Here is a 22,423-nt window from a genome sequence, read left to right on the forward strand (position 1 = left end):
AGTTTACGAATTAGTAAAGTTTAACTTTAACTTGCATTAGACCAAATATTATTTTGGGTTGCCTTTTGATTTCATTATGATTTTTAAACTTCAGATTGAATATGAAAAGTCGGTAAGCTGCTTATCATCGGTATAGAAGTCAAAGTTGGAGATTCAATTGCATAAAAATAGTGGAGAACCCCCAATCCAACATTACTCAATCAACATATGATATCAGAGATATAATACTCGGTTAATTGGCTTAAAGGCTTTATATATTAAGGTCGACCGTAGTTGTTTACCTTCTTGGTAAACTTTTCACATGGGGATTTTAATGGCCCGGAAAAATTCATCTCGCAACCGTTAAAAAGCTGAGAGTAGGGCAGATACTGTAATATGCATAGCACTAAATTAGTTTTAATAGACTAAAAATAAAGAGCATTTTACGCCTTAGCTTTTCCCCTTGTTGATGCAAAAACTATACAGGGAGAATAAAGGAGTTGATGTTTTGATAAACCCCTACCACAATGGTTATTTCAATTTATAAAGTTCAATAAACTTTAATGAAAGACTGAAACTCGGTGAGTGAACACACTCTAATAATATTACAGAACAAATCTAATTGTCAGACAATCAACAAGAGATGTTAAACAATACGTTACGAGCCAAGTATATCAAACCGACACACATTATCAGAATTTCAGAATTTCATGTGACATTTTTTTTTGATGTTTAAAAAATTTAATTTTTTATTTTTATTTTTATTTTTTATGTGATTGTTTAAATCAGTACACATAACTGATCCCTTTAGTTACCAACAGATTAAAACTAATCCCATTTAGGATGTTGACCACACTTACATACTAACAATCGACTGATATTCTATGTTTATTTAAGACTGTAACTACTTGTATGATGAATAATGTTAATCATCTACTATTGAAAACATTCTATCGCTTAACATTTATTACCCCACAAGAACCAAAAAATAATCTCTGTGGTTAAAGAGTGATTGTGAGTCGACAACAACTTACTGTGTATGCTCTACACGCAAGAACATCTGCATACCGGTAAATGTGGGTGGGAAGTTGTATGTGGTGTAAAAAATATGATATTTTTGACTTTTACTAAAAATATATCTTTCATAATCAATCTCTAATAATATTATAACCCTCCAGGGGACGAAATAGTGAATTATTTATTCTGCAAATATAAAAATGCTGGGCGGCGACAAATGCCTTGATGTGGAGAGGTAGACCTTCCTTCTATGTACATGTTTCCGTATGTCTGTCTGTTCTATTGGCTTTGCGCGCACAAATATCGTACCGAGTTATTGAAATATCACAGTTCATCGAAGCATTGATATCCCCCAATCAATTGTCATCTACATGTTACATGTTCTAGTCAAGAATAAACGTATTGCTTGGAAAATAATATTAATTATACGGTTTAGATATAGCAAAATTTAAGTTGTTGTGGTATAAATCACACAAAAACCCTGCTGTAATTCATTTTTATTTTTTAAGTTGTGAGGTGTCTCACAATTTGTTCTATTATAGTTTTTGCTTTCCTTCCCCAGGTTCATATATAAAGGCGATTGTCTTATAAAAATATTCACAGATTTTATTTTTAATTAATTAAAATCTTAATTCAATTGTTACAGTCAATCTGTCTCTATCATTACTAGTCAACCGCCAATAGAGATGGAGCACCCCAAGAAACGTCATAGGGTCCCTGCTTCTTGTTCTGTATGCAGAAAAAGAAAATCAAAATGTGATCGAATTAAGCCAGTATGTGGAACTTGTAAAAAGAAATCAATAGCCCATTTATGTTATTATGAAGGTGACTCCAAGGATCCAACATCATCAACTGTGTCAATCAATGAAATCATCCCTTTACCTGTGCCAAATCAATTCCAAGCACCACCAGATCAACAACCTTTACCCCACTATTATCCCATCCCACAAGCGCTTCCACCCCCACCTCCACATTTGCAACCGACAACGGTTATGCAGCATCAACAACCACCACCCCAGCAATTTAAACATAATCAATTACAAGGTCAAGTCCCAAATCAACTAATTCCTCCACCTCAACATCAGATACCTCCTCCCGGTCTTGCTGCACAACCAGTAACTCAATCAGTCTCATATCCATATGCACCCACAGATCCAGTCGATAAATCATATATGCCACCTCAAACATCAATATCCCTTAATGCCAACCGCCAACCATACGATAAAAGAAGCTCGATAGATAGTAATAATAGTGGTCATAGTCCATATAATAATCAAATCCCACAACAAATACCTCATAATAATGTGTCACCCATAGGATATGCAAATCTAGAGCAACCTCCGAGCTCTAGTACAGCTAGCAATATAACTAATGGTGGAAATAATAAAAGTATAAATCAATCAAATAATAGCATTAACACCAATAATAATCAAATTGGTTTTCATTCACCTACAAGTACAAGTAATTTAAGTCCTGGATCACAGGTTCCGTTTTCTCAAACTCAATCAAACAATCAAACACCATTGATACCACAACAATCTCAATCAGTAAAATCTCAATCTATTTCTGGATCCCCTCCTAATCACAATATATCCAATGTCACTTCATTTTCATCTTCTCCTTTGGTTGCTATACCGCTTGGTTCTAATTCTACGCTTCAGGTTAATCCAGATGATCAAATGAATATATTTACCAATGCTAGTTATTCATTAAATCTCGAAGGTTCATTATGGCAGGTCCAGGGAACATTATCATATATAGGATTAACCAAAAGTGATCCATTCATTAAAGTATTGAGAAATTATGCGGTGCTTTTATTTAAATCAGGTGAAATGACAAAATTTATCAAAACTGAAACTGTAAGGAGGAGGAAAAGGTCAATCTATTCCTCAAGTGGAGTTCCATCTGCAAGTGCGATGGCAAGCTCTCCATCTAGTTTAATTGGGAAAAGCCCTGGAGGCACTCCTAAGCGTCCAAAGGTGGATTCTTTTGCAACTTCTTCATTGGGACCTTCTCCAAGCTCGTTAACGATGGAAAATGAACAGAAAAAGGATATTGAAGATCCTGAAGATCTAGTTGAAGCCGATGCATTGATCGTTACCCAAATAAAAGTTAACAAAGATGACGACGACGATGATGAAGAAGAGGATGAAGATGGAGAAGATAGTAATAAAATTACTGGCCATGATGTAGATCCTAGTAATATCAAAGCGGGAGCAAGCAGCTCCACTAATGGTAACAACGATGCAGGTACACACGGTAATAATGAATCAACAAAGAATGGCAAGACCAATGGTTTACATAAAGATAAAAATGGTCATTGCTCTCTGGACGTTATAAGCATGCTACCAAATCTTAGAAGGTCATTATTTTCAGGTAAAAAGAGTAGATCAGAATATTTTAAATTGATTGAAAAGATTGTTATTAGTATTTTACCAAACAAATTAAACATGTTTATGTTATTTTGTCGATTTTTTAAATATTGTCATCCATTTATACCAATTCTAGATGAAAATTCATTATTAATTGAATTGAATACTTTATTAGATAATTTCCCTAATTTTACTAGAGATTACTATACTGAAATTTCGATTGAAAATGAAAATGATTTAAATGTTATTGGGATTTTATTAGTTATATTAAGAATTGGGTATATGAGTTTAATTCATAATGATGATGTCAATAACGTTTATACCGATGATGAAAAGTCCATGATAATGGATATGAAACGAGTTAATTCCGAGAATTTCACCAGTATTTCAAATATCTGTATATCAGACGAGTTAATCGCTGTTAAATCATCATTTAGATTAGTCCAACATTTAGCATTGGTGTATTTCTATCGTCAAGTTGCTCCTGATGATTGTCATGGATTAGGTGGTGCAGATTCTAATATTCTATTTGGAGTCATTGTCCGTCATGCCATGTCTATTGGTTTAAACCGTGATCCTTCATTTTACGTTGCTCATGATGTTATTATTAAACGGGAAGCATTGATTAAATCATGGAGAAATTTATGGAATTATATCTTAACTACTGATGCAGTATCAGCCATTCATGCTGGAACCACTTTAAATATTCCAAATATTGAAATTTGTGATGTGGAGTTACCATTGGTTGATGAAGATAAAAGTGGTCACTTCAACGATACGATTAGGAGAATCCAAACCATTTGTGAATCTTATCGAAATATAGTTAAAAGGATTAATAATGTTCACAATAAACCAAGAGTTATTGAAATGTTATTAGAAACAAATCAATTAGAAAAGATATTTTTTGATTTCTTTGGTAAAGATTTCTTTAAGGACTTCATTTGTAAACCAGCCAAAGTTCCTGAAGATGGATCAAGTTTTGAATCTGGTAGTAAAGATCATGAAGAAAGCTTTCTAAAAGTTATTAAGTTTTGTACATTTATTCAATTAAGAACAAACTTATCTTGTATGTATTATATGATTGCAATTCATTATGAAAATGAATATAATGAATCTCGGACTCCTTCTATGAATGCTGGTATTGAATTATTCAAAATTTATATTAAATCTGTGGTTCAATTAGTTTACATAATGTCATATGTCTTGGATAATTCTGTGGAATTGTTTGGTAAAGGTTACGATTATTATTTAACTGCCAATAATGAAAGATGTATGATTAAAACCCATAGTTTCCTCACATCATTCTTTGCTAGATTGTTGCATTATAAGATGAATTTAACTTTATCAGTTAGAAGTGATCCATCCATCAAACCAAAACTAGATGTTACTGATAGCTTATTTTCAATGGTTTTAATTGAATCCGAATTATTTGTGGGTAACTTTAGGAAATTAAGTCGAACATATATTAATTCTTATAAGTTATATGTTATGACCTATTTTGTTTTGATGCAATGTATGGAAAACCCTAGTGTATTCTTTCAAACTAGTATTCAATATCCTCGATTTTTTCATAAAGGTACCAACATGTTAGAGTTTTTTACCATATCTGAATTACATTATTTATGTAAGTTATGCGAAGATTTCAGATCAGCCAAGGAAGGACAACAAAAGTTTAAGAATGCAAAAGTCAATCAATTACAAAAGCTGGATCCTACCAAACAGTCTGCTACAAATGCTGCTGGAGATCCTTTGCAAAAAGCATTTGGTCATCCAGCTCCGCCATCATCATCAAATATTTCTACTAGTTCAATATATAACACCTACGCTAACAACATGCTGAAGGATGGATTTCAAACTAAATCACATTTGTCGCAGTTCAACTCCCAACCTCCCCTCAATTCAGCAGAAGCATCGAGAAATATGTCACAGACAGGCATCGAAGTTGAAGCTGGAACCAGATCAGATCTTGGTGTTGGAGCCGGAGCCGGAGTCCCTGAGTTTGATCTCACTGCAGGTCAACCAGGAATCAACCCAAGTAGTAATGAATCAGCAGATCCTAATATAACAGCATTAAATAATTTCAGTTACGATATATTTGATCAACCCAATTTAGGAGGAGAGGATATTTTAAAATTATTCGAAGTGTATGGTGATCTTGATAAAGAGCTTTAACTGTAAGTTTTGCTTGACTACTTTATTTATTTATTTATTTATTTATGTATGTATGTATTCAATTAATCAATTAGGTTAAATAGTAATATAACCACTATTTATATAGTTAAAAATTAAGAATGAAATTTGATATTGCGGCTATAAGAGATAAACGGGGTTATTTCCGAATGGAGATATTTCCTCACTCAGCCATGTCAAAAACAGAAAGTAAAAAATATGAGAAATTCAAAATTGATAGTTATCTTACTTCTTTAGAGACATTGGATTGTATTAACTACTATAGATAGTATCAAATCTGATACATAATAGGAAACATATCATAAGTGAGATCTTCAGACGTCAGATCTGCTTAATCAAAACAAATTGGACCAAAAAAACTGTGGCGAAGTTACCTTCAAATATACCCTAGAAATTAACCATTATTAATTATGATGCTTGATGATCCAAAGAATAAAAAGAGAAATAGGCTATCGTTGAGTTGTAACTACTGTAAGAGGAGGAAAGTGAAATGTGATAGAGGTAGACCATGTTCAAGTTGTGCTCGATATAATGTGGGTCATTTGTGTGATTATCCTGAACCAGTTTGGTCTGAACCTGCGATTATACAGGGAAATACCAATCAATCAAGTAATTCAGATAATGGTTCATCTGGTAGTAATGGTGGATCAATGTCTGCATTCTCAGTGCAAAGATTTCATCCTCTGCTGCCTGTTACCTCCAATAATATGGGTTCTCAAACCACTTTTCACGTTCCAACCCCTACTATGACTAGTGCCGCACCAACAGTAAATAATATCATTAATGATATACAATCACCTCAAACTACAGGTGTTCATTCGGAATTGGAAGAATTGAAGAATAAAATAAGATTGATTGAAGCTTCATTAGATAAAAAGTCAACTGATCTGCCTCCAGCTCCTCAATCTGGTAATCAACACTTAAAGAGACATCATAGTCAAACCCAAAGTCAACTTCAAAATAAATTCCATCAACTGCAATTACAACCTCAGGTTCAAATACCCACTCCTCCACCACCCCATCCTATAGGCTCCACTACGGCAGTGGCTTCTCCACCTCCATTAATGAACCATCCTCATATCTATTCAAAGTACAATTCACCCCCTGATTCAGCTCATATACCTATCAAATTACCTCCAATCCATTGGGATCCTAATAAAGCACAACTGAGTAATACTGGTTATTATATCCCACGCGTTGAAAATAAACATGAGCATAATTTCAACTGGGATGATTTTAAATATAATATAGATACTAATCCAACTTATGTGGGTATAAATCCATTCGGATCAAATGAAGAGGAAATGAATTTCTATGTGGGATATACTCCTATTCATATCAGAGATACATCTAGACGAATGAATTATGGTCCATTTTCTTGGTTATCAATTATGAAGAAAGATCTGGGATTAAAGGCTTTATGGTTATTTATGGCCCAAAAGAAGAGTTCAAAAGCTGAAGTGATTCGTCAAACTATCCGAACAGAAAAACTCCCTCTTGGAAGTCAATTACCAAGTTTCGCTACTAATGAGAATTTTAAACCTAAGAATACACCTAGTGGTAAATCAATGGATTCAAATACTAATAAATTGGATCTGGAATCTGAATTTAGAGAAAAAGCCATAGATAGAGATGGATATAATGATTTAAGATTATATGGGAATGTTCTGAAAGTGCTGAGTTCAGTCAGAGGTAATACGGTTGAGAAAGTCACTCCCCCAGAGGATGAAGAAGTTAAAAGACCTAAAGATGATAAAGTTGATAATGAAAGAGTGTTGATGAATAAGCATGCTATTTCATTAGGTTTAACTGTGTTTGAAGGAAAAATTGATCAAGAATTACAATTGATTGAAAAGATTCAAGTCATCCTACCTAAACAGAAAGTTATCTGGACATTAATAAATAAGTTTTTCCTTTATATGTATCCATATATGCCATTCATTGATGAGATTTATTTCAAACAAGAAATGGCTAGAATCTTAGGTCCAGAAGGGTATGCTGATGATCCAATCCAAGCTTTGAAAGTTGAGAAAAGATTAGATTTCGCCAATATTGGGATTCTTTTATTGATTTTAAGATTCACTTATTTATCATTATTTTCGAATAGAAATGGAGTTAATGAAAATAATTTAAATTCAAATGATCCATCTACCAAAGCCCAGGAATTAAAATATCTTTTATCGAATCCAGTTAATATTGATTTAATTTCAATGGCCCAATTATGTCTTGATCAATTCGAATTATTAAGAAAGACAAGTTTGGTGGTTTTACAATGTGCATTTTTCATGAGATTATATCATATGTTTTCACCTGAAGATGGTGATGGTGGGGATGGAGGTGATTCTCAAATTTTCAATGGTATGCTTGTTCAAATGGCTTATTCTATGGGGATTAATCGTGAACCAGATACGTTTGATGATATTTGTAATGATGATAAAGTTAATAATCTTGGTCGTAAAATATGGTTCTTTTTAATGATTTCTGATTTAATTCAAGCTTATCAATATGGTAATCCTTTAAGTATCAATGAAAAATATTTTGATACAAGTTTACCATATTATAAAACGGGAAATCAAAATATTAATGATGTCGAGATGGAAAAACATGTGATTAGTACCTTTGCTTATTTCAATAAGTATTATTATAAATTGGTTGCCATTCTTGATGTTTGTTTAGATATTCGAAAATTCACAAAATTATCTCAATTAACTAATCTTATTAGTGATTTTGAAATTCATTTACTGGAACATTATGGTACATTAAATAAATTCATGGTTCCATTTCAAGAAGATAAATTTAAATATCCATTTATCAAGACTATGAAATGTAAGAATTATATTAATATGAAAGGGTTCTTATTATCATTATTTTTCCATCTTTATTTATATTATGAATCAAATAATAAGACTGATTTCTCCTACTTTTATCTCAAGAAGATATTTTCCATTTCAACGGGAGAATTCATTCCTAATTATTTCAATTTAATTTTGGATAATGATACTAATTTTGGTGAAGCTGCTGATTTAATCTTGAATCCATCCATTGAAACAATGATTCATAAAACAAGTCAAATGAATTTCGCTATTTTAGTAAGAATAAATTCCACCATTCATAGAATGAAAAATGATCCTGATCATGTCGTTAACTTGAGAAATAATTTCGTTTATAAATTTAGATATTCGAAATTATGTAAGATCTCCAAGATTTTAGAATTCATTACGAAATATTGTATTGCGGCATTATCAAGATTAAGTCAAAGATATTATTATGCCTGGAGAGTCACTAAAGCTCATTCATTTTTATTGAAATTGATATCCGGTGAAGAATTATACGTTCATTCAAAGAATAATCCAAGAATGGAATTTTTAAATCTTACTACTGATCAATTAAATGAATTGATTTTTATTCTTGAAAATTCAGTTAAGAAATTTGGTAAATCAAAGATTGGTCATGCTAGTACCGAATTAATCGATGAATATAATGAAGAACTTGATATTTCTCATCCAAGTACAAGATTTAAAGATAATTCTTCTCTAAATGTTAACGTGGCTAATAATGTTGACAATGATGCACCATCATCATCATCTGCTACAGCTGCCGCTGCCGCTGCTGCCACCGCTACTACATCTGGTAGTAGTAGTGCTGGTAATGGTGCAACCACTAATCATAATGGATCAATAAGTAGTTCCAAATCATATCAAACCACTGCCACCCCATTCAGTCATGCCACACATCATAGTATTCCATCATCAGTTGATTCTAATAATAATTCCGAATTAGATGATATTCAATTCCTTGAGAATGCGGAGATTGATAAATTATGGTATCAAATGGCAAGTATGAAGTATAATGGAAGTAATGCCAGTAATAACAATAATAACCCTAATAATGGTATGAACAATGATTTCACTTCAACATCACATATAAACAATGCAGTGGAGGCCAATACTGGACTTGGAGCAGAGAATTTCACTATTTCAATCCCTACTCCACTGATGAATCCATTAAGTCCTGAAAGTTTAAGTAATCCTCAAGTTCTTAATGGTAATAATAATAATAATAATAAATTTGATCCAGTGATTGATATTTATAATTTGGATGCTTTTAATAACTTACCTATTGATCAAATCTTTGGTCTTCGTAATGATCAAGAATGGTAATTGTCAGATTCTTGTTTATATATATATAATACATAGATTCGTTTCATAGAGATAATAATAATAATTATAATAATAACATACAGTAGTTACCTAGTTTTGCATCCATTTATTTACCCCAATTAGGATCAATGTCCGGGTAAATTATTTCATGATCCATCTTCCACTCAAAAAATTATTTAAATTCTCAGAGCTGAACAGAACGAGAAAAATTTTTCATTATTACTTCTTCTTCTTCTTCTTCCTTATTAACAACCACTATCAATTATCAACATATTGGAGTGATCTAATTCAGATTCTAATGATACAAATATTGTAATTCAATGAATCAAGGAAGATTTCAATTCCTTATTCGTTGTTTTATAATAGACTATTCTTGGAACTAGTACTATAATAATTATTATTATTATGATTGTTAAATATCAAATTATAACAACTATATAATTATTGGAGATTCTTAAGTGACGACAAAACGCTGTGCACCAGTCTGAGTACTCAAAATAATGAAAGACCATAGTTATACCCAAATTTCTGATTTGAATCTTATCCATTATATTATATTGTTTTATTTTGAATGTTTTAAATTATGATAATAATAGTGAAAAGTAATGATGACTTCATGGGTTGATTTTGTAGATAACCCATGTGCTAATAATGTAGAATAAAGTTGAATTCAACTATAAACTGACGATGTATGTTTGTTATTTGCTATGACCCCTTGCATCGATATACATTGATTGTCTACAACAATGAAATATAAGTAAAACACGGTATTACCAAGCAAATGAGATATTGTATTACGTTTAAGAAACCATACGATTTAATGGAGGAGAAGAGCAACATGCATTTCCCATCCATTCCGTCCATTGTCCAACTACCATTATTAAAGAATCGTTTATGTCTCGATAAGTATGCAAGAAGAACAGAACGCAAAACAGTTAACCATTTAGTTATACCCCAATCCAGTTAAATTAAATAAAAGGGGAAGTAACCAGCCATTATAAGATTATGGTTACATTCTAGACCAGTCATTATAACATTATACAATGGATAACTTACCGTGAATATCGTAAATATCTGTAGACCAGAACTAATTAGACGCGTTAACCATTTTTGAGTTTATAAAAAAAGCGTGTAATTTAATTTAGACTTATTACCCTTTTGAGATTAATTAATTATTGGTAAAAGTTATCGTCAAGCTTTTAAATTTAAATTATATACATGACAAGGAATAAAGAAATAGAGTTACAGATAGATAGAAGTGTTTATTATTATTCTTGTTATTGTATGATATGGTGTTGGATAAGCTTTTAATCCAGCATTTTTCAAGTATAATCAGTGAGATTAAGCAATGGAACTAGACATAACTAAGATGGAAAAGCGCAATATTCAAATAAAAGGTTTATCCGATGATTCTCGAATAGCAAGAGAGTATAGTAATCACTGAAAGGAACTTAGTAACCGAATGAATCTAGACGTGAGTTAACGTATGGAGATGTTAGTATTTGATCATAGTAGTGAAGTAGCGTTGCACAAAAATTGGAATTTTCTCCAAAAAATGCAAAATAAAAAATCAAAACAATAAGTCAGGATTTAACTTTTAATGATGTTGCAAACCAAAAGTATTGTTGACCTACAATATTATTATCTATTACTAACCAGCCATTCATAAGTTGATTAAATAGATTTGATTCTTTTCTGTTTTACCGTTTTATTTTACCGTGCTATAATTCTATTTTTACAATTCAACCTACTTCAAACTACATAATGCCAAGTACGATGGATATGTTGAAATTATTGATAAACTTTTAGTAAGAGAAACATCTGATTTTCAAGTAGAAGGTTCTAGCGATGACATGGATGGGTTTCTAGAAGTCTATAGAGTGCAAATTTACGAATATTGAGTTCGAGTTGTAGCAACCTTTCAGTATCATAGAGGGATATGAAATTTCCAGGTCGGATAAGTAGGAGGCAATTAAGTTATTATTACATAGGTTTAGTTAATTGACATAGTTTGCAACTAATAAAATAAGGTACCAGATCTATTTTAAAGGAGTCACTGCGTAGCGCATAGAGAGAAAGAGCTGTAGTGAGAACTTTAGCCAGAACTTTTTTTGTTTGCCGCTAGGGAGAGAAACAGTGTGGCAGTAAGGGAGGGAGGGGATGAAGGAAAAATAGGAGGATCGGCAACACTTAAACATAAACAACTAATTTACCTCCTTCCGTTAAGCCAATACCAAATAGGAATAATATGAAAAGGTTAAATAGTGAGTAGAAAACACGGTAATTAAACATATAGTTACAGCCACTGTAGGATGGTAAGAGACTTAAGTTTGAAACAAATACTTCACGGTAAGAATAAAAAATAATTAGAGAATAAAATAAGGCAAAGAGATAATTTAGAAGCAGGAACCCTCCCTCCCTCCTACGAGAAGTGAGCAAATTATTCAAACACCTTTTCATTCACCTCCTTCAGTATAACTCCTTTCACTTAATTTTGTGATAAAACGTCTTAAGATACCGGAGACGCTAAAACTGCAACACAAAAAATTTTGAAATCATTTTTTACGCGAATTTAAAAATTTCATTATTACCGCTTTAAGAATTAGCAACACAATTAAAAATTAAAACACCAAAATTTTAAATTTTTCAATTAAAAGTCAATTTGGCGTCTTCTGGAGTAACAATAAAGAATATCTGGGCTAAGTAATTGGTTACCAGTATGGGGTGGATGGGTTGAATTATTATTATGTCTAAACTTGTAATCCTATATATATACCATTCAACTTCCTGATTATTTTGAATTTCAAAGATCTTATTCTTGTTCTTATTCTTCCAACTTTGTTCACTTTCACTATTACTACTTTCCTTATATACTACTACATATATATATTCACATACACTTCCCAATATGGTTTCATCAGTTGATTTAAAAGCATTGAACATTTTCCTCAATACTCCTATCAATCATGATATGATTCATAAGATTGTGGTTGCAACTTTACAAGTTTTACCATGTAAAGATTCCAAAACTGCTAAATATCAATCTAAATCAGATGATGATGATGTTACTAAAAATGGTGATGGGGTTGAGAAACCATTACCTTCTTTGATGACATTTTTAACTAGATTAGTTCGTTATACTAATGTCTATACTGGTACACTTATGGCTACATTAGTTTATTTAAATCGTTTAAAATCAAAATTACCAAAGAATGCTCAAGGTTTATCATGTACTAGACATCGTATTTTATTAAGTTGTTTGATTTTATCATCTAAATTTCATAATGATTCATCTCCAAAGAATAAACATTGGTCAAAATATACTGATGGATTATTTAATTCCAATGATATTAATTTAATGGAAAGACAATTATTATATCTTTTAAATTGGGATTTAAAGATTTCAAATGAAGAAATGTGTCAAGCTTTGAATAGTTTCTTAGAACCTATTAAATTTGATTTAATCAAATCAAACAAGATGAGAAAATTCTTATCCAATCAAAGAAAACAAGTGGAAGAAAAATTGGCATATGCCGAAGCTGCTGCTGCTGCCACTGTCAATACTACTTATTCACCACCATCTTCATCATCATTGGAAAATTCTCCAACTTCTTCATCATCATCATCTACATCTCATACATCTCCAAATCAATATACTTATTCTAGATCATCTTCTACTTCAAGTATAAGTTCAAATAATACTCATTATAGACAAGCTTCTACTTCGTCAATTTCTTCAATGGCTTCAACCACATCATCAATCATGGATAATGCTTCGATGTATTCTACTTCTTCAGCTGCTTCATCAACATCTGCTACTTCTCCAGTTAAAAGAGGTTCAACCTCATCTGGTATTGATCCAATCATTGAATTGACAGCTTTAAAAGAAGAACTTGAATTGAATCGATTATTAAGAAAATTGAATCCAAATGCAGGAATTTCAAGTTCTAATAATCAATGTTTCCAAAAATCTCAACCTCAACAACAACAAGCAGTTCCATTAACTTACAACTATTAAAAACACTCATTACATTCACTTTCGTTTCAAAGGTTATACATTTTTTATATTTACAATTACATTTTATTATGGGTCCCGGGTTCACATTGATATACCTAATGCTTTCAGTTCTTGTTACTATTATTCTTTTACATACTTCTATTATTATCGGCGTTTTATTAATACATACATTAATCATTAATTCTCAATATACCTTGTAGTTCTGTAATGTTATTATTTAGGGTGTAAAATTGTAATTAATGCAAAAATTAGAAAATGAGTGGACACAAAGTCGCGTATACCAAATTTAATTTCAAAAAGGGATGAGGTGAACAAACAGTTAAAGTACCCCTTATATTGATGTAAATAAATAATATTAAACACCTCCTTTTGTATGGGGTTACCGTTTGACGAGTTGAGTTGAGGCAAAGGCGGATAGAAGTGTATCATTTAATGAATGTTGAAAGAAGTCTTGTACTGTTCAAGTTCTTGTAGTAGTTACCATATTAAGAAAAATTAAATGGAAAGGCGTAAAAGGAGTTGTTGATATATAGGAGTACTAGGAGTAATTGTTGACTGTATATAATCATATTCAGTTATAATACTTAGTAGTAATGGTTAACTTATAGATAATTACTATTCTATACTATCTTCTGATAACTAATTTGACTTTTAGTCGTGCGATCGATCATAATATAAACTGTAACATATTTGATAAGTCTTATCTTTATATCTATCACTTTAGTGTGAAATGTCATATACAAAGCTAGATCATAAGTTATGCTTACTAACCATCATCATTCTCTAATTATACTTGATATAATTATTATCTATTTCATCTATATAGTAACTAGACTAGTTACTACTAGTAGTAACTAGTAGTAACTAGTTAATTATGGTATGATATTTCTGTCTTTGTCCTTTTGCGGTACGGGGGTCTGATTTCAAATTGAGCAAAAGTACACGCCCTTTTTTTGATTGAACCAGAAAATTTGAATTGATACGGGGAATCGCCATAATCTAAATTTAACTCATCCATCACCACTTGATATCATCATATCATTCAAACTAAACATACTTATAGATCATATCATATCATATCATATCCATAGAATCACATTATAGTGTACCGTTACGATGAGAGGTGTAATAACAAGACTAAGTAGTAGGAATCATCCTAATCTATTCCTCCTATCCTCATTTACTAATCATAAGCATAATAATCAATTACGAACTTTTACATCATGTTCTTATCTTTTTAAAGATGAAAAATCAAAGCAAATACTAAAGAATCTAGGTTTATCCTTACAAAAGGGAAATCTTGCTAGTAGTACATCTAGTTCTGATGATTCTAATAATAATAATAATGAATCATCTTCTTCTTCCAATGTTCCCGATTTAGAACAACAAAAGGAAGCTATTGAAAAAGCATCAGCTTCAAGTTCAACATCACATCAAGATCAAGTAGAGCCACTTCAACGTGATGCCACAGCCAATACATCACCTACTTCCACTTTAACTGATTCTAACGATAATACCAATAATGATACCACCCTTAATACCACTAAGACCTCCAACGAAACTAATGATACCAAGACTAATGATAATATCCAAACCAAAGCTGATACCACCATATCCACCAGTGAGAATACCATCCATGATGACGATAACCACCATATAATCAAATCCACGGGTGGTGGAGGATATGATGATCAAATGTATCAATTACTTCAAGATGCTTATGATACCACATCTCATATGACAACTGATGATATTATAATTCAAATCAATTTTGATCAAGGACGACAATTATTTGCATTTAATTCTGATCATTATTTAAATCGAAAACAAATCATTCGAAATTTACCCAATGAAATTGATTTATTTAATAAGGATGATTTAGCTAAGATTGATGATATTTATCAACAATTACAACAATTAGATCATGATAAAACTACTCAAATGAAGTATTTCAAACGTTATTTAAAGAAATATGATGATCCCATTATCAATTTGATTCAAGAGTTTAATGGAATTTCAAAAAAATTTAAATTATTAAGAAGAAAAGAAATTGATAACTTATCTTTATCAATGGGTTCATATTTATATAATGAGAATTTATTTAATTTGCCTTATAATGTGGTGGGGTTTGATAGAAGTATAAGTGGATTACCTTTAAGATCAGGAGGGAAACATGAATTAACAGAGAAATTGTATCCTCAAGAATTCATTGAAGATTTACAAATGTTTAGGGAAAAGATTCCGATTCATAAACGAGATCTTGATTTTGTCGAATTGGATGATCAAGAATCAATCAATATCGATCCTAGACATACTTCAATGAATCATAGTCGACTGATGATGGTTGAACAAGAAATCAATACTGAGAATTTATCAACTCAAACTAAATTAGAACAAATTGATGAATTTTTAGATAAATTTATTAATAATACTAAAACTCAACCTCAAGCCAAACCACAAAATTCAATCTTAGTATCGAATATTGAACATTATGATTCATTAGATTTACGTAACGATTTAAAGAAAAAAATCGAAAGTGAAGTATTATTATTAAAAAGAACCTTACAAATTGAAATTGAAAATTATCTTAAATTAAATTTAAAAAACTTTACCAAATTATATCTTAACAATGATCAAATAAACTCCATCAGACCGAATCAATATAAATTATATGATTTCTCATCGGTTAAACCACCAAATAATTCAACTATCGTCATTATAAATTATAATTTTAAGGATTTTTCAATGTTACCTCCTTATTCAGTGGTATTAAATTCTCGAAAACAATTGAATCAATTACGAAATCATTTGTATAAGTTATTTTTAATCAATTTAGATGATCAAATCGATACCCTTTTCCGAATCAAATATCTTGAAGAAAAAGATATGAAGAAATTCATGGAAAAGACATTAAAAACCATTGGGAATATCATCTCGATAAGATTATTGAAATTACTTAAACCATATCATGAAGAAGATGTGGATGCGTTATTGTATAGTCCATATTTATCAGATGAAGATTCGTTAAATTACAAGCGGATTTATTGGGTCAATAATCAAACTAGAAGAAAATCATTAGTGACAAGATATAATCATAAGAATAGAGATAGATTGATTAATAAGTCTGCTTTGAAGGTTGATTATAAGAAATTTGATAATTCTGTCGAGTATTGAATTAACGCTTTATTTATTCATAAACATTTTATACCTATTTATTATAAAAACAATTGAAATATCATGATTTGCAGGCATTTTTTATATTATCATTTAGTTGTAACTTCTCTCCCTATACTCTAACAATTGTTTTGACCATTCTCGCACGACCATTTTGAAAATTATTTTTTCTTTTTCTCTTCAGTACCTGTTGAAAAATCAATATTAAACCACCAAACATTATCAACCATTATCATTCATTTAAACACCATCCACAATGGCTTATAAGAAAGTGGGACCTCCACCAAAGAACTTACCACCGTTACCACGATTAAAAATCAGAAAACCGATTCTTTCAAAGGGAACCAATCAATGTTTTGTCTTGATGTCAAGTTTATTGAATTGTTGGGCATCAAATGGTGAAGGTTCAGTTCAATGTGCTGGTTTCGAACATGATTTAAAAACTTGTATGGAAGTTTATAAACCAGAAGCTGATAAAATCAGTACCATCAATTATCATGCTCAAAGATTATATCCTAAATTAAGAGGTAAGGTTAATGATTAATTAATTGATTTTGGAAATTATTATATTCCTATTTATTGTACATATAAAATATTTTTGCATTATCATATCACTACCATTGTCATATTATTCATTAGTATCGTTTCATGAAGATTGTAACTCTTGAGTCAATCAGCTCTGCAACAGTTAAAGTCATTTCAACGTTACTACCTCCTCCTTTCCTGTGTTCATACATTTCTAGCCATGTATATGAATACACTTGTATATAACTCATATGGTTATTGAATAATAACCGTATTTCCATTTTCTTTTTAATTCTGGGTCCTTTTAATATATATTTTCAACATATTATAGTGGGTATAGATAGTGTAGATGTAGTTTATAAACAGTTGCTAACTATACCAATAATACACTGGGTGTAATTTCCGGCATATAACCAAAGTTGACCCAATATCAAATTTCACAGTCGTAGGCATTTTAAAAATTACAATTAAATTTAATTAAATGAAAGTAGTATATCTATATAATTGTCATTATTCTGAGTATAATTTGTTAGGGATATAGTATACTGAAATCACTGTATTATGATCATATTTCATGATTTATAAGAATTTAGTGGTTTAAAAACCAGGTCCTAACCTGTAAATTACCCTGGGCTTAGGATAACCTGTAAAAAAATACAGTTACCATCAAACCCCGATTTATTGACCATTTAAACGGGTATTTTAACAGTAATTGATAGTTGGAGATGTAGATGTTCATGTAATGGAAGTTTGCTTCTCATTAGTTGATTGAAATACTTCAAAATGGTGCTGGTTTAACTGGTATTACCATGCTCTTCTTGCTGATAGTGAGGTAATTAACTATAGAGATATCAACGGCAATATTGAATTCAAACTTAAGCTGAAAAATCCCATTATCAACTCTAATCATAAGCTATACACCCCTAACTTCCATCATAGTAATCACATGGACTATATACTCATTAATTGTGGGTATATATATTGGTGTGTTTATGGTATGTGTGTGGTGTGTGTGACAGGGCCAAAAAAAAATACTTAAAATTTGTTTCACTTTATTTACAACCAGATGTCATTCCATCAATCAATCAATCCTTTTACAACCAAACCATTCCTTCTTTCAGCTACCCCCTCCATACTCATTCAGACGTTAGAACCACTCATCGTGGGGAATCGTATCTCATTACCTAGACCATCGAGATCTTACCGTCATCTTTCATCATACATTCATTTTTGTGTGCCCTTTGAAGTGTTATCAGAAGTTTATAACAGCTGATAATAACACTTGGGTTCAACTATCCTTTCACATCATCTATCTGACTGGCTATAATAATCAATATAGAGGAAATCTATTGAATGGAACATACTCTTTCTATTGATCCCCAATATCATCACTATCCCTTGGTTTAATCCTGGTTCATTCCTTTATTTATATACCTTGACCCTTCATTGACTCAATACAACTTTCATCATAAGTCATAGTTAAAGTAACTTCTAATAACGTTTAATTTCCCCTTTCAATCAACTCATATAATCATATATCAAAATGATACTCACACATATCCATCTCCTACTAGGGATAATACTATCGTTATTCATTCTACCTACAAATGGTGCCTTTATTAAAGCTCAAACTTGTAATTTAGTGGATTCAGGATTCAAAATAGCTCCATTTGTCATCGATGCTGCCTTAGACGAAGCCAATCAAAAATTGAAATTTTTATTAAATACAAAAGTTACATCATTTGATAATGTTTCAGATACAACCATTCAAATATCTGATGTTAATGCAACTACTAATAGATATACAACTTTCCATATTGAAATTGATTTCATGGGAAAGAATTTCATAACTGATAATAAACGATTCTGTGATATGCTTGCGGTGAAGAATAATACTCAATATCAAGAAAGTCCAAGATTCCCCTATAATGATCCTTTATTAGAATTGGCTCAATCATCTTCATCTTCAACTTCAACTTCCCCTATCCCGACACAAGCACCTGGAATCCTACCTGAACCATTTAACACCACCATCAATTCTAAACGATTTTATAAACGAGACAATCCGTTTTATTTCAAACAATTTAATAATACTAATTTCGCAACTTCAAATACAACCATTGAACGAATCTTTTCAAATGCAACTGGTGGATTAATTCAATGTCCGTTATTTATCAACGATTCACTTTTATTATATTATGAAGCTGATATTAGTCAACATTTTCATAGATTGGGATCTTACCTGGTACGATTTTCAGTCGTTTCAAATGATGATAGTTCTCAAGTAATCGGCTGTAACAAGGCTTATATTACTCCAGTTCAACCTGAATCTGTCTCGACCGTTTTATTATTAGGGATCTTGATTTTATTAGTTGTCACTGCCATCATTAATATTATAACTATCACTTATTCATCATTTCAAGAATCTTCAAATCCATTATTATTCAGAGCTTCAACTATTTGTAATGAAGAATTATTACGACAATTAGATGCCTCTGTTCCAAGAATCATCATTTATTTACAATTTGCGCTATTCATCGGTGGATTAAATCTCCAATATCCGGGGTTTTATCAACCTTTAATTGGTCAAATTAGATGGTGTGCACTTCTAGGAGTTTCATTAATTAATAGATCCGATGGTGGACCTCAAAGAATTACAAAACAAGATAATGTATATACCACCATGAATGTGAGTGGATTGAAATCACTTACTTTGTTTTCCAGTGATGAATCGATTGTGGCAAATTGGCCGAACTTTATATTAACGTTCATTATAGTGGTTGGAATTGTATCTGTTGCACAACAATTATATATGTTTGTCAGATACATTGTACTTAAATTGGTTGAAAGATATTCTGATTCGAATGTGTTGATGAATAGACAAGCTCCTCTGTCTTCGTATTCATTATTTGAAAAAAATCCAAATTATTTATTACAAAAATCCCAATTCTCCTTTAAAAAGCATTTATATTTAATGTTGGGTCAAGTGATCGAAGGGTTCTTGCTTGTTTTTGCAGTTCCATTCTTGGTTTTAACTACATATATGTTTTCCAGGGCTGACGATATTAAAAAGAAGGGGTTCAGACCACTTTTAAATCCTAATGCTTTACAATATGAAGCATTTTCTGAAACAAGTTCTTATGATCAATTATTCTTACCATTACCTATCAATGCTACTTTTTCGTCAACTACACCTACCCCTAATTTCTTCAATAAATTCAATTTAACAGGTTTAAACAACCATCCTCCTAAGTTTAATTTCACTAATACGTTACTTGGTGCTAACTCAAGTTATTTCAATGCTACTAATTTCCCAAAACCTCCACCAATGAATTCTCAAACCACACCGAATGTAGCCATTGCCATTGGGTCGATATTATTTGCTTGTTGGATTGGATTATCATTCTTTTTCATTTTTAATTACTTGTTAGCCGTTAATCATCATAAGTTACAAAAGAATAGAAAAGTTTCAAAATTATATACATCTATGAAATCAATCTTATTATGGTCGTTCTTCTATAATCATTATAAACCCACACGAGTGTTTTATGTCATTTATGATATATTTTCGTTATTAACGAAACTGTTAATCATTGGATTATTACAATCTTATGGATCAATCCAAGTAGCGTGTTTGATTATTTTAGAATTCATAGATTTGGTGTTTTTATTTGCATTTAATCCTTATTTTGTTAAATTCTCTTGGATCTCATCAAGGTGGATTTTACCAGTGGCAAGATTCTTCGTCACAGTGTTATGCATACCCTATATTCCACAATTACAATTAAGTGAAGCAGCAAGAACTTATGTTGCTTATGTACAACTTTTAATTCATTGTGTCGTGGCTTTCATTTTTATCGTTCAATTATTCTATGGATTTACAAGAACTATCTTATCGATCATTAAATTTCATAAGGAAAGATTACAATATAAAAAATATAGCGGTAAGTTACATAACGTCAATAGTGTTGATGATATTAATCGAGAATTCGAATATAAACCAGTTAATGACATCACCAATAGAATCGATTCAGTGTTAAGAAGACCTCCACCACCAAGTAATTATCAACGATTATTACTGCGATCTAATGGGTCGGCTAATTATTCGTTGAATGAAAAACAAGCCGCTGAATATGATGCTGGTGCTGATACGGATAAGACTCAAGATTGTAATAATTTTAATGATGAAGTTGATGAAGAAAAGTTTTATTTCAGAGGAGTTGGTGTTGATCAAGAGGTTCTGAGAATTTATAATGCCAAATCGAAAGTGAACTCCTCTGATAAAGTGAGATTAAAGAGAGATTATTCTGATTTAACTTTATCAAATGAAAATATTCATCAATTCTTGCCTGATTCAAGTTTATTGGAATTAAAAGATGAGGATAATGATAATGATGATAAATTCTCATTTGTAATTGATTCAGATTTACAATCATTCACAAGACAAGAAAAATTCTCAAACTTGAGAAAACAACGTACTGATTATAGAGTTCGTGAAGGTGATAATATTTATAAAAAGTATTTCATTGATGATGAGATTGATCCTGAAATCAAAGCGTTGTGGGAATCAAGAAACAATTGGGGTGAACAATCACAATCACATTCTCAAACACAATCTCCAGCACCAGAATCAAGACAACAAATACTGCCACCAGAACAACAAAGACAAAAAGTTGCAGCTGCACTGACAATACTTCCATTTAAATCATTATTTAAGAAGAAATCCTTAAAACAAGACCATGTTGAAAGAGGATTTCAAGTTTCAAGACCAAAGCAGTTGGTTGTTAGAACCATTGAAGAAATCCACGCACAAGCTGAAGCTAGAAGACAACAACAAATACAACATCAAGAAGATGAGAAGGCTGATTCCATTATTAACGATGAATATAACGGCAGCACTAGCTTTGACAATAATCCTAGCAGTTCTTCATCTTTTGTATCAGCGGAATCTGGAAGAATTCTTACTGTTACAAATAATGAACAATAAT

General features: G+C 31.3%; 5 protein-coding genes across 5 annotated transcripts; all 5 read left to right on the plus strand. All coding sequences in view use genetic code 12, as the record gives it.

Annotated features, from left to right (window-relative positions):
• Positions 1-1,682: 1,682 nt before the first annotated feature.
• On the plus strand, positions 1,683-5,540 carry ZCF13 (Zcf13p; the record flags this gene model as incomplete). Its single annotated transcript, XM_064905045.1, has 5 exons — positions 1,683-2,123; positions 2,331-2,907; positions 2,956-3,231; positions 3,304-5,290; positions 5,453-5,540. The coding sequence occupies 5 exons, from the start codon at positions 1,683-1,685 to the stop codon at positions 5,538-5,540; spliced, it is 3,369 nt and encodes a 1,122-aa protein (XP_064761970.1).
• Positions 5,541-5,562: 22 nt separating this feature from the next.
• ZCF14 (Zcf14p) lies at positions 5,563-9,795 on the plus strand. The gene has a single exon (XM_064907060.1). It carries the CDS (start codon positions 5,969-5,971, stop codon positions 9,716-9,718), a length of 3,750 nt encoding a protein of 1,249 aa, XP_064761971.1. The 5' UTR covers positions 5,563-5,968; the 3' UTR covers positions 9,719-9,795.
• A 2,607-nt stretch (positions 9,796-12,402) lies between these two features.
• PCL1 (Pcl1p) lies at positions 12,403-13,843 on the plus strand. The gene has a single exon (XM_064903690.1). It carries the CDS (start codon positions 12,627-12,629, stop codon positions 13,734-13,736), a length of 1,110 nt encoding a protein of 369 aa, XP_064761972.1. The 5' UTR covers positions 12,403-12,626; the 3' UTR covers positions 13,737-13,843.
• Positions 13,844-14,492: 649 nt separating this feature from the next.
• DFJ63DRAFT_169278 (uncharacterized protein) lies at positions 14,493-17,038 on the plus strand. Its single transcript, XM_064903701.1, has 2 exons — positions 14,493-14,561; positions 14,595-17,038. The coding sequence occupies exon 2, from the start codon at positions 14,853-14,855 to the stop codon at positions 16,908-16,910; it is 2,058 nt and encodes a 685-aa protein (XP_064761973.1). The 5' UTR covers positions 14,493-14,561; positions 14,595-14,852; the 3' UTR covers positions 16,911-17,038.
• Positions 17,039-18,978: 1,940 nt separating this feature from the next.
• DFJ63DRAFT_313757 (uncharacterized protein) lies at positions 18,979-22,422 on the plus strand (the record flags this gene model as incomplete). The annotated part of the gene is made up of 1 exon (XM_064906226.1): positions 18,979-22,422. One exon carries the CDS (start codon positions 18,979-18,981, stop codon positions 22,420-22,422), a length of 3,444 nt encoding a protein of 1,147 aa, XP_064761974.1.
• Position 22,423: the final 1 nt, after the last annotated feature.

Source organism: Scheffersomyces coipomensis (genome assembly GCF_036884675.1).
Source record: "Scheffersomyces coipomensis strain NRRL Y-17651 chromosome Unknown DFJ63scaffold_4, whole genome shotgun sequence".
Classification (NCBI taxonomy): domain Eukaryota; kingdom Fungi; phylum Ascomycota; class Pichiomycetes; order Serinales; family Debaryomycetaceae; genus Scheffersomyces; species Scheffersomyces coipomensis.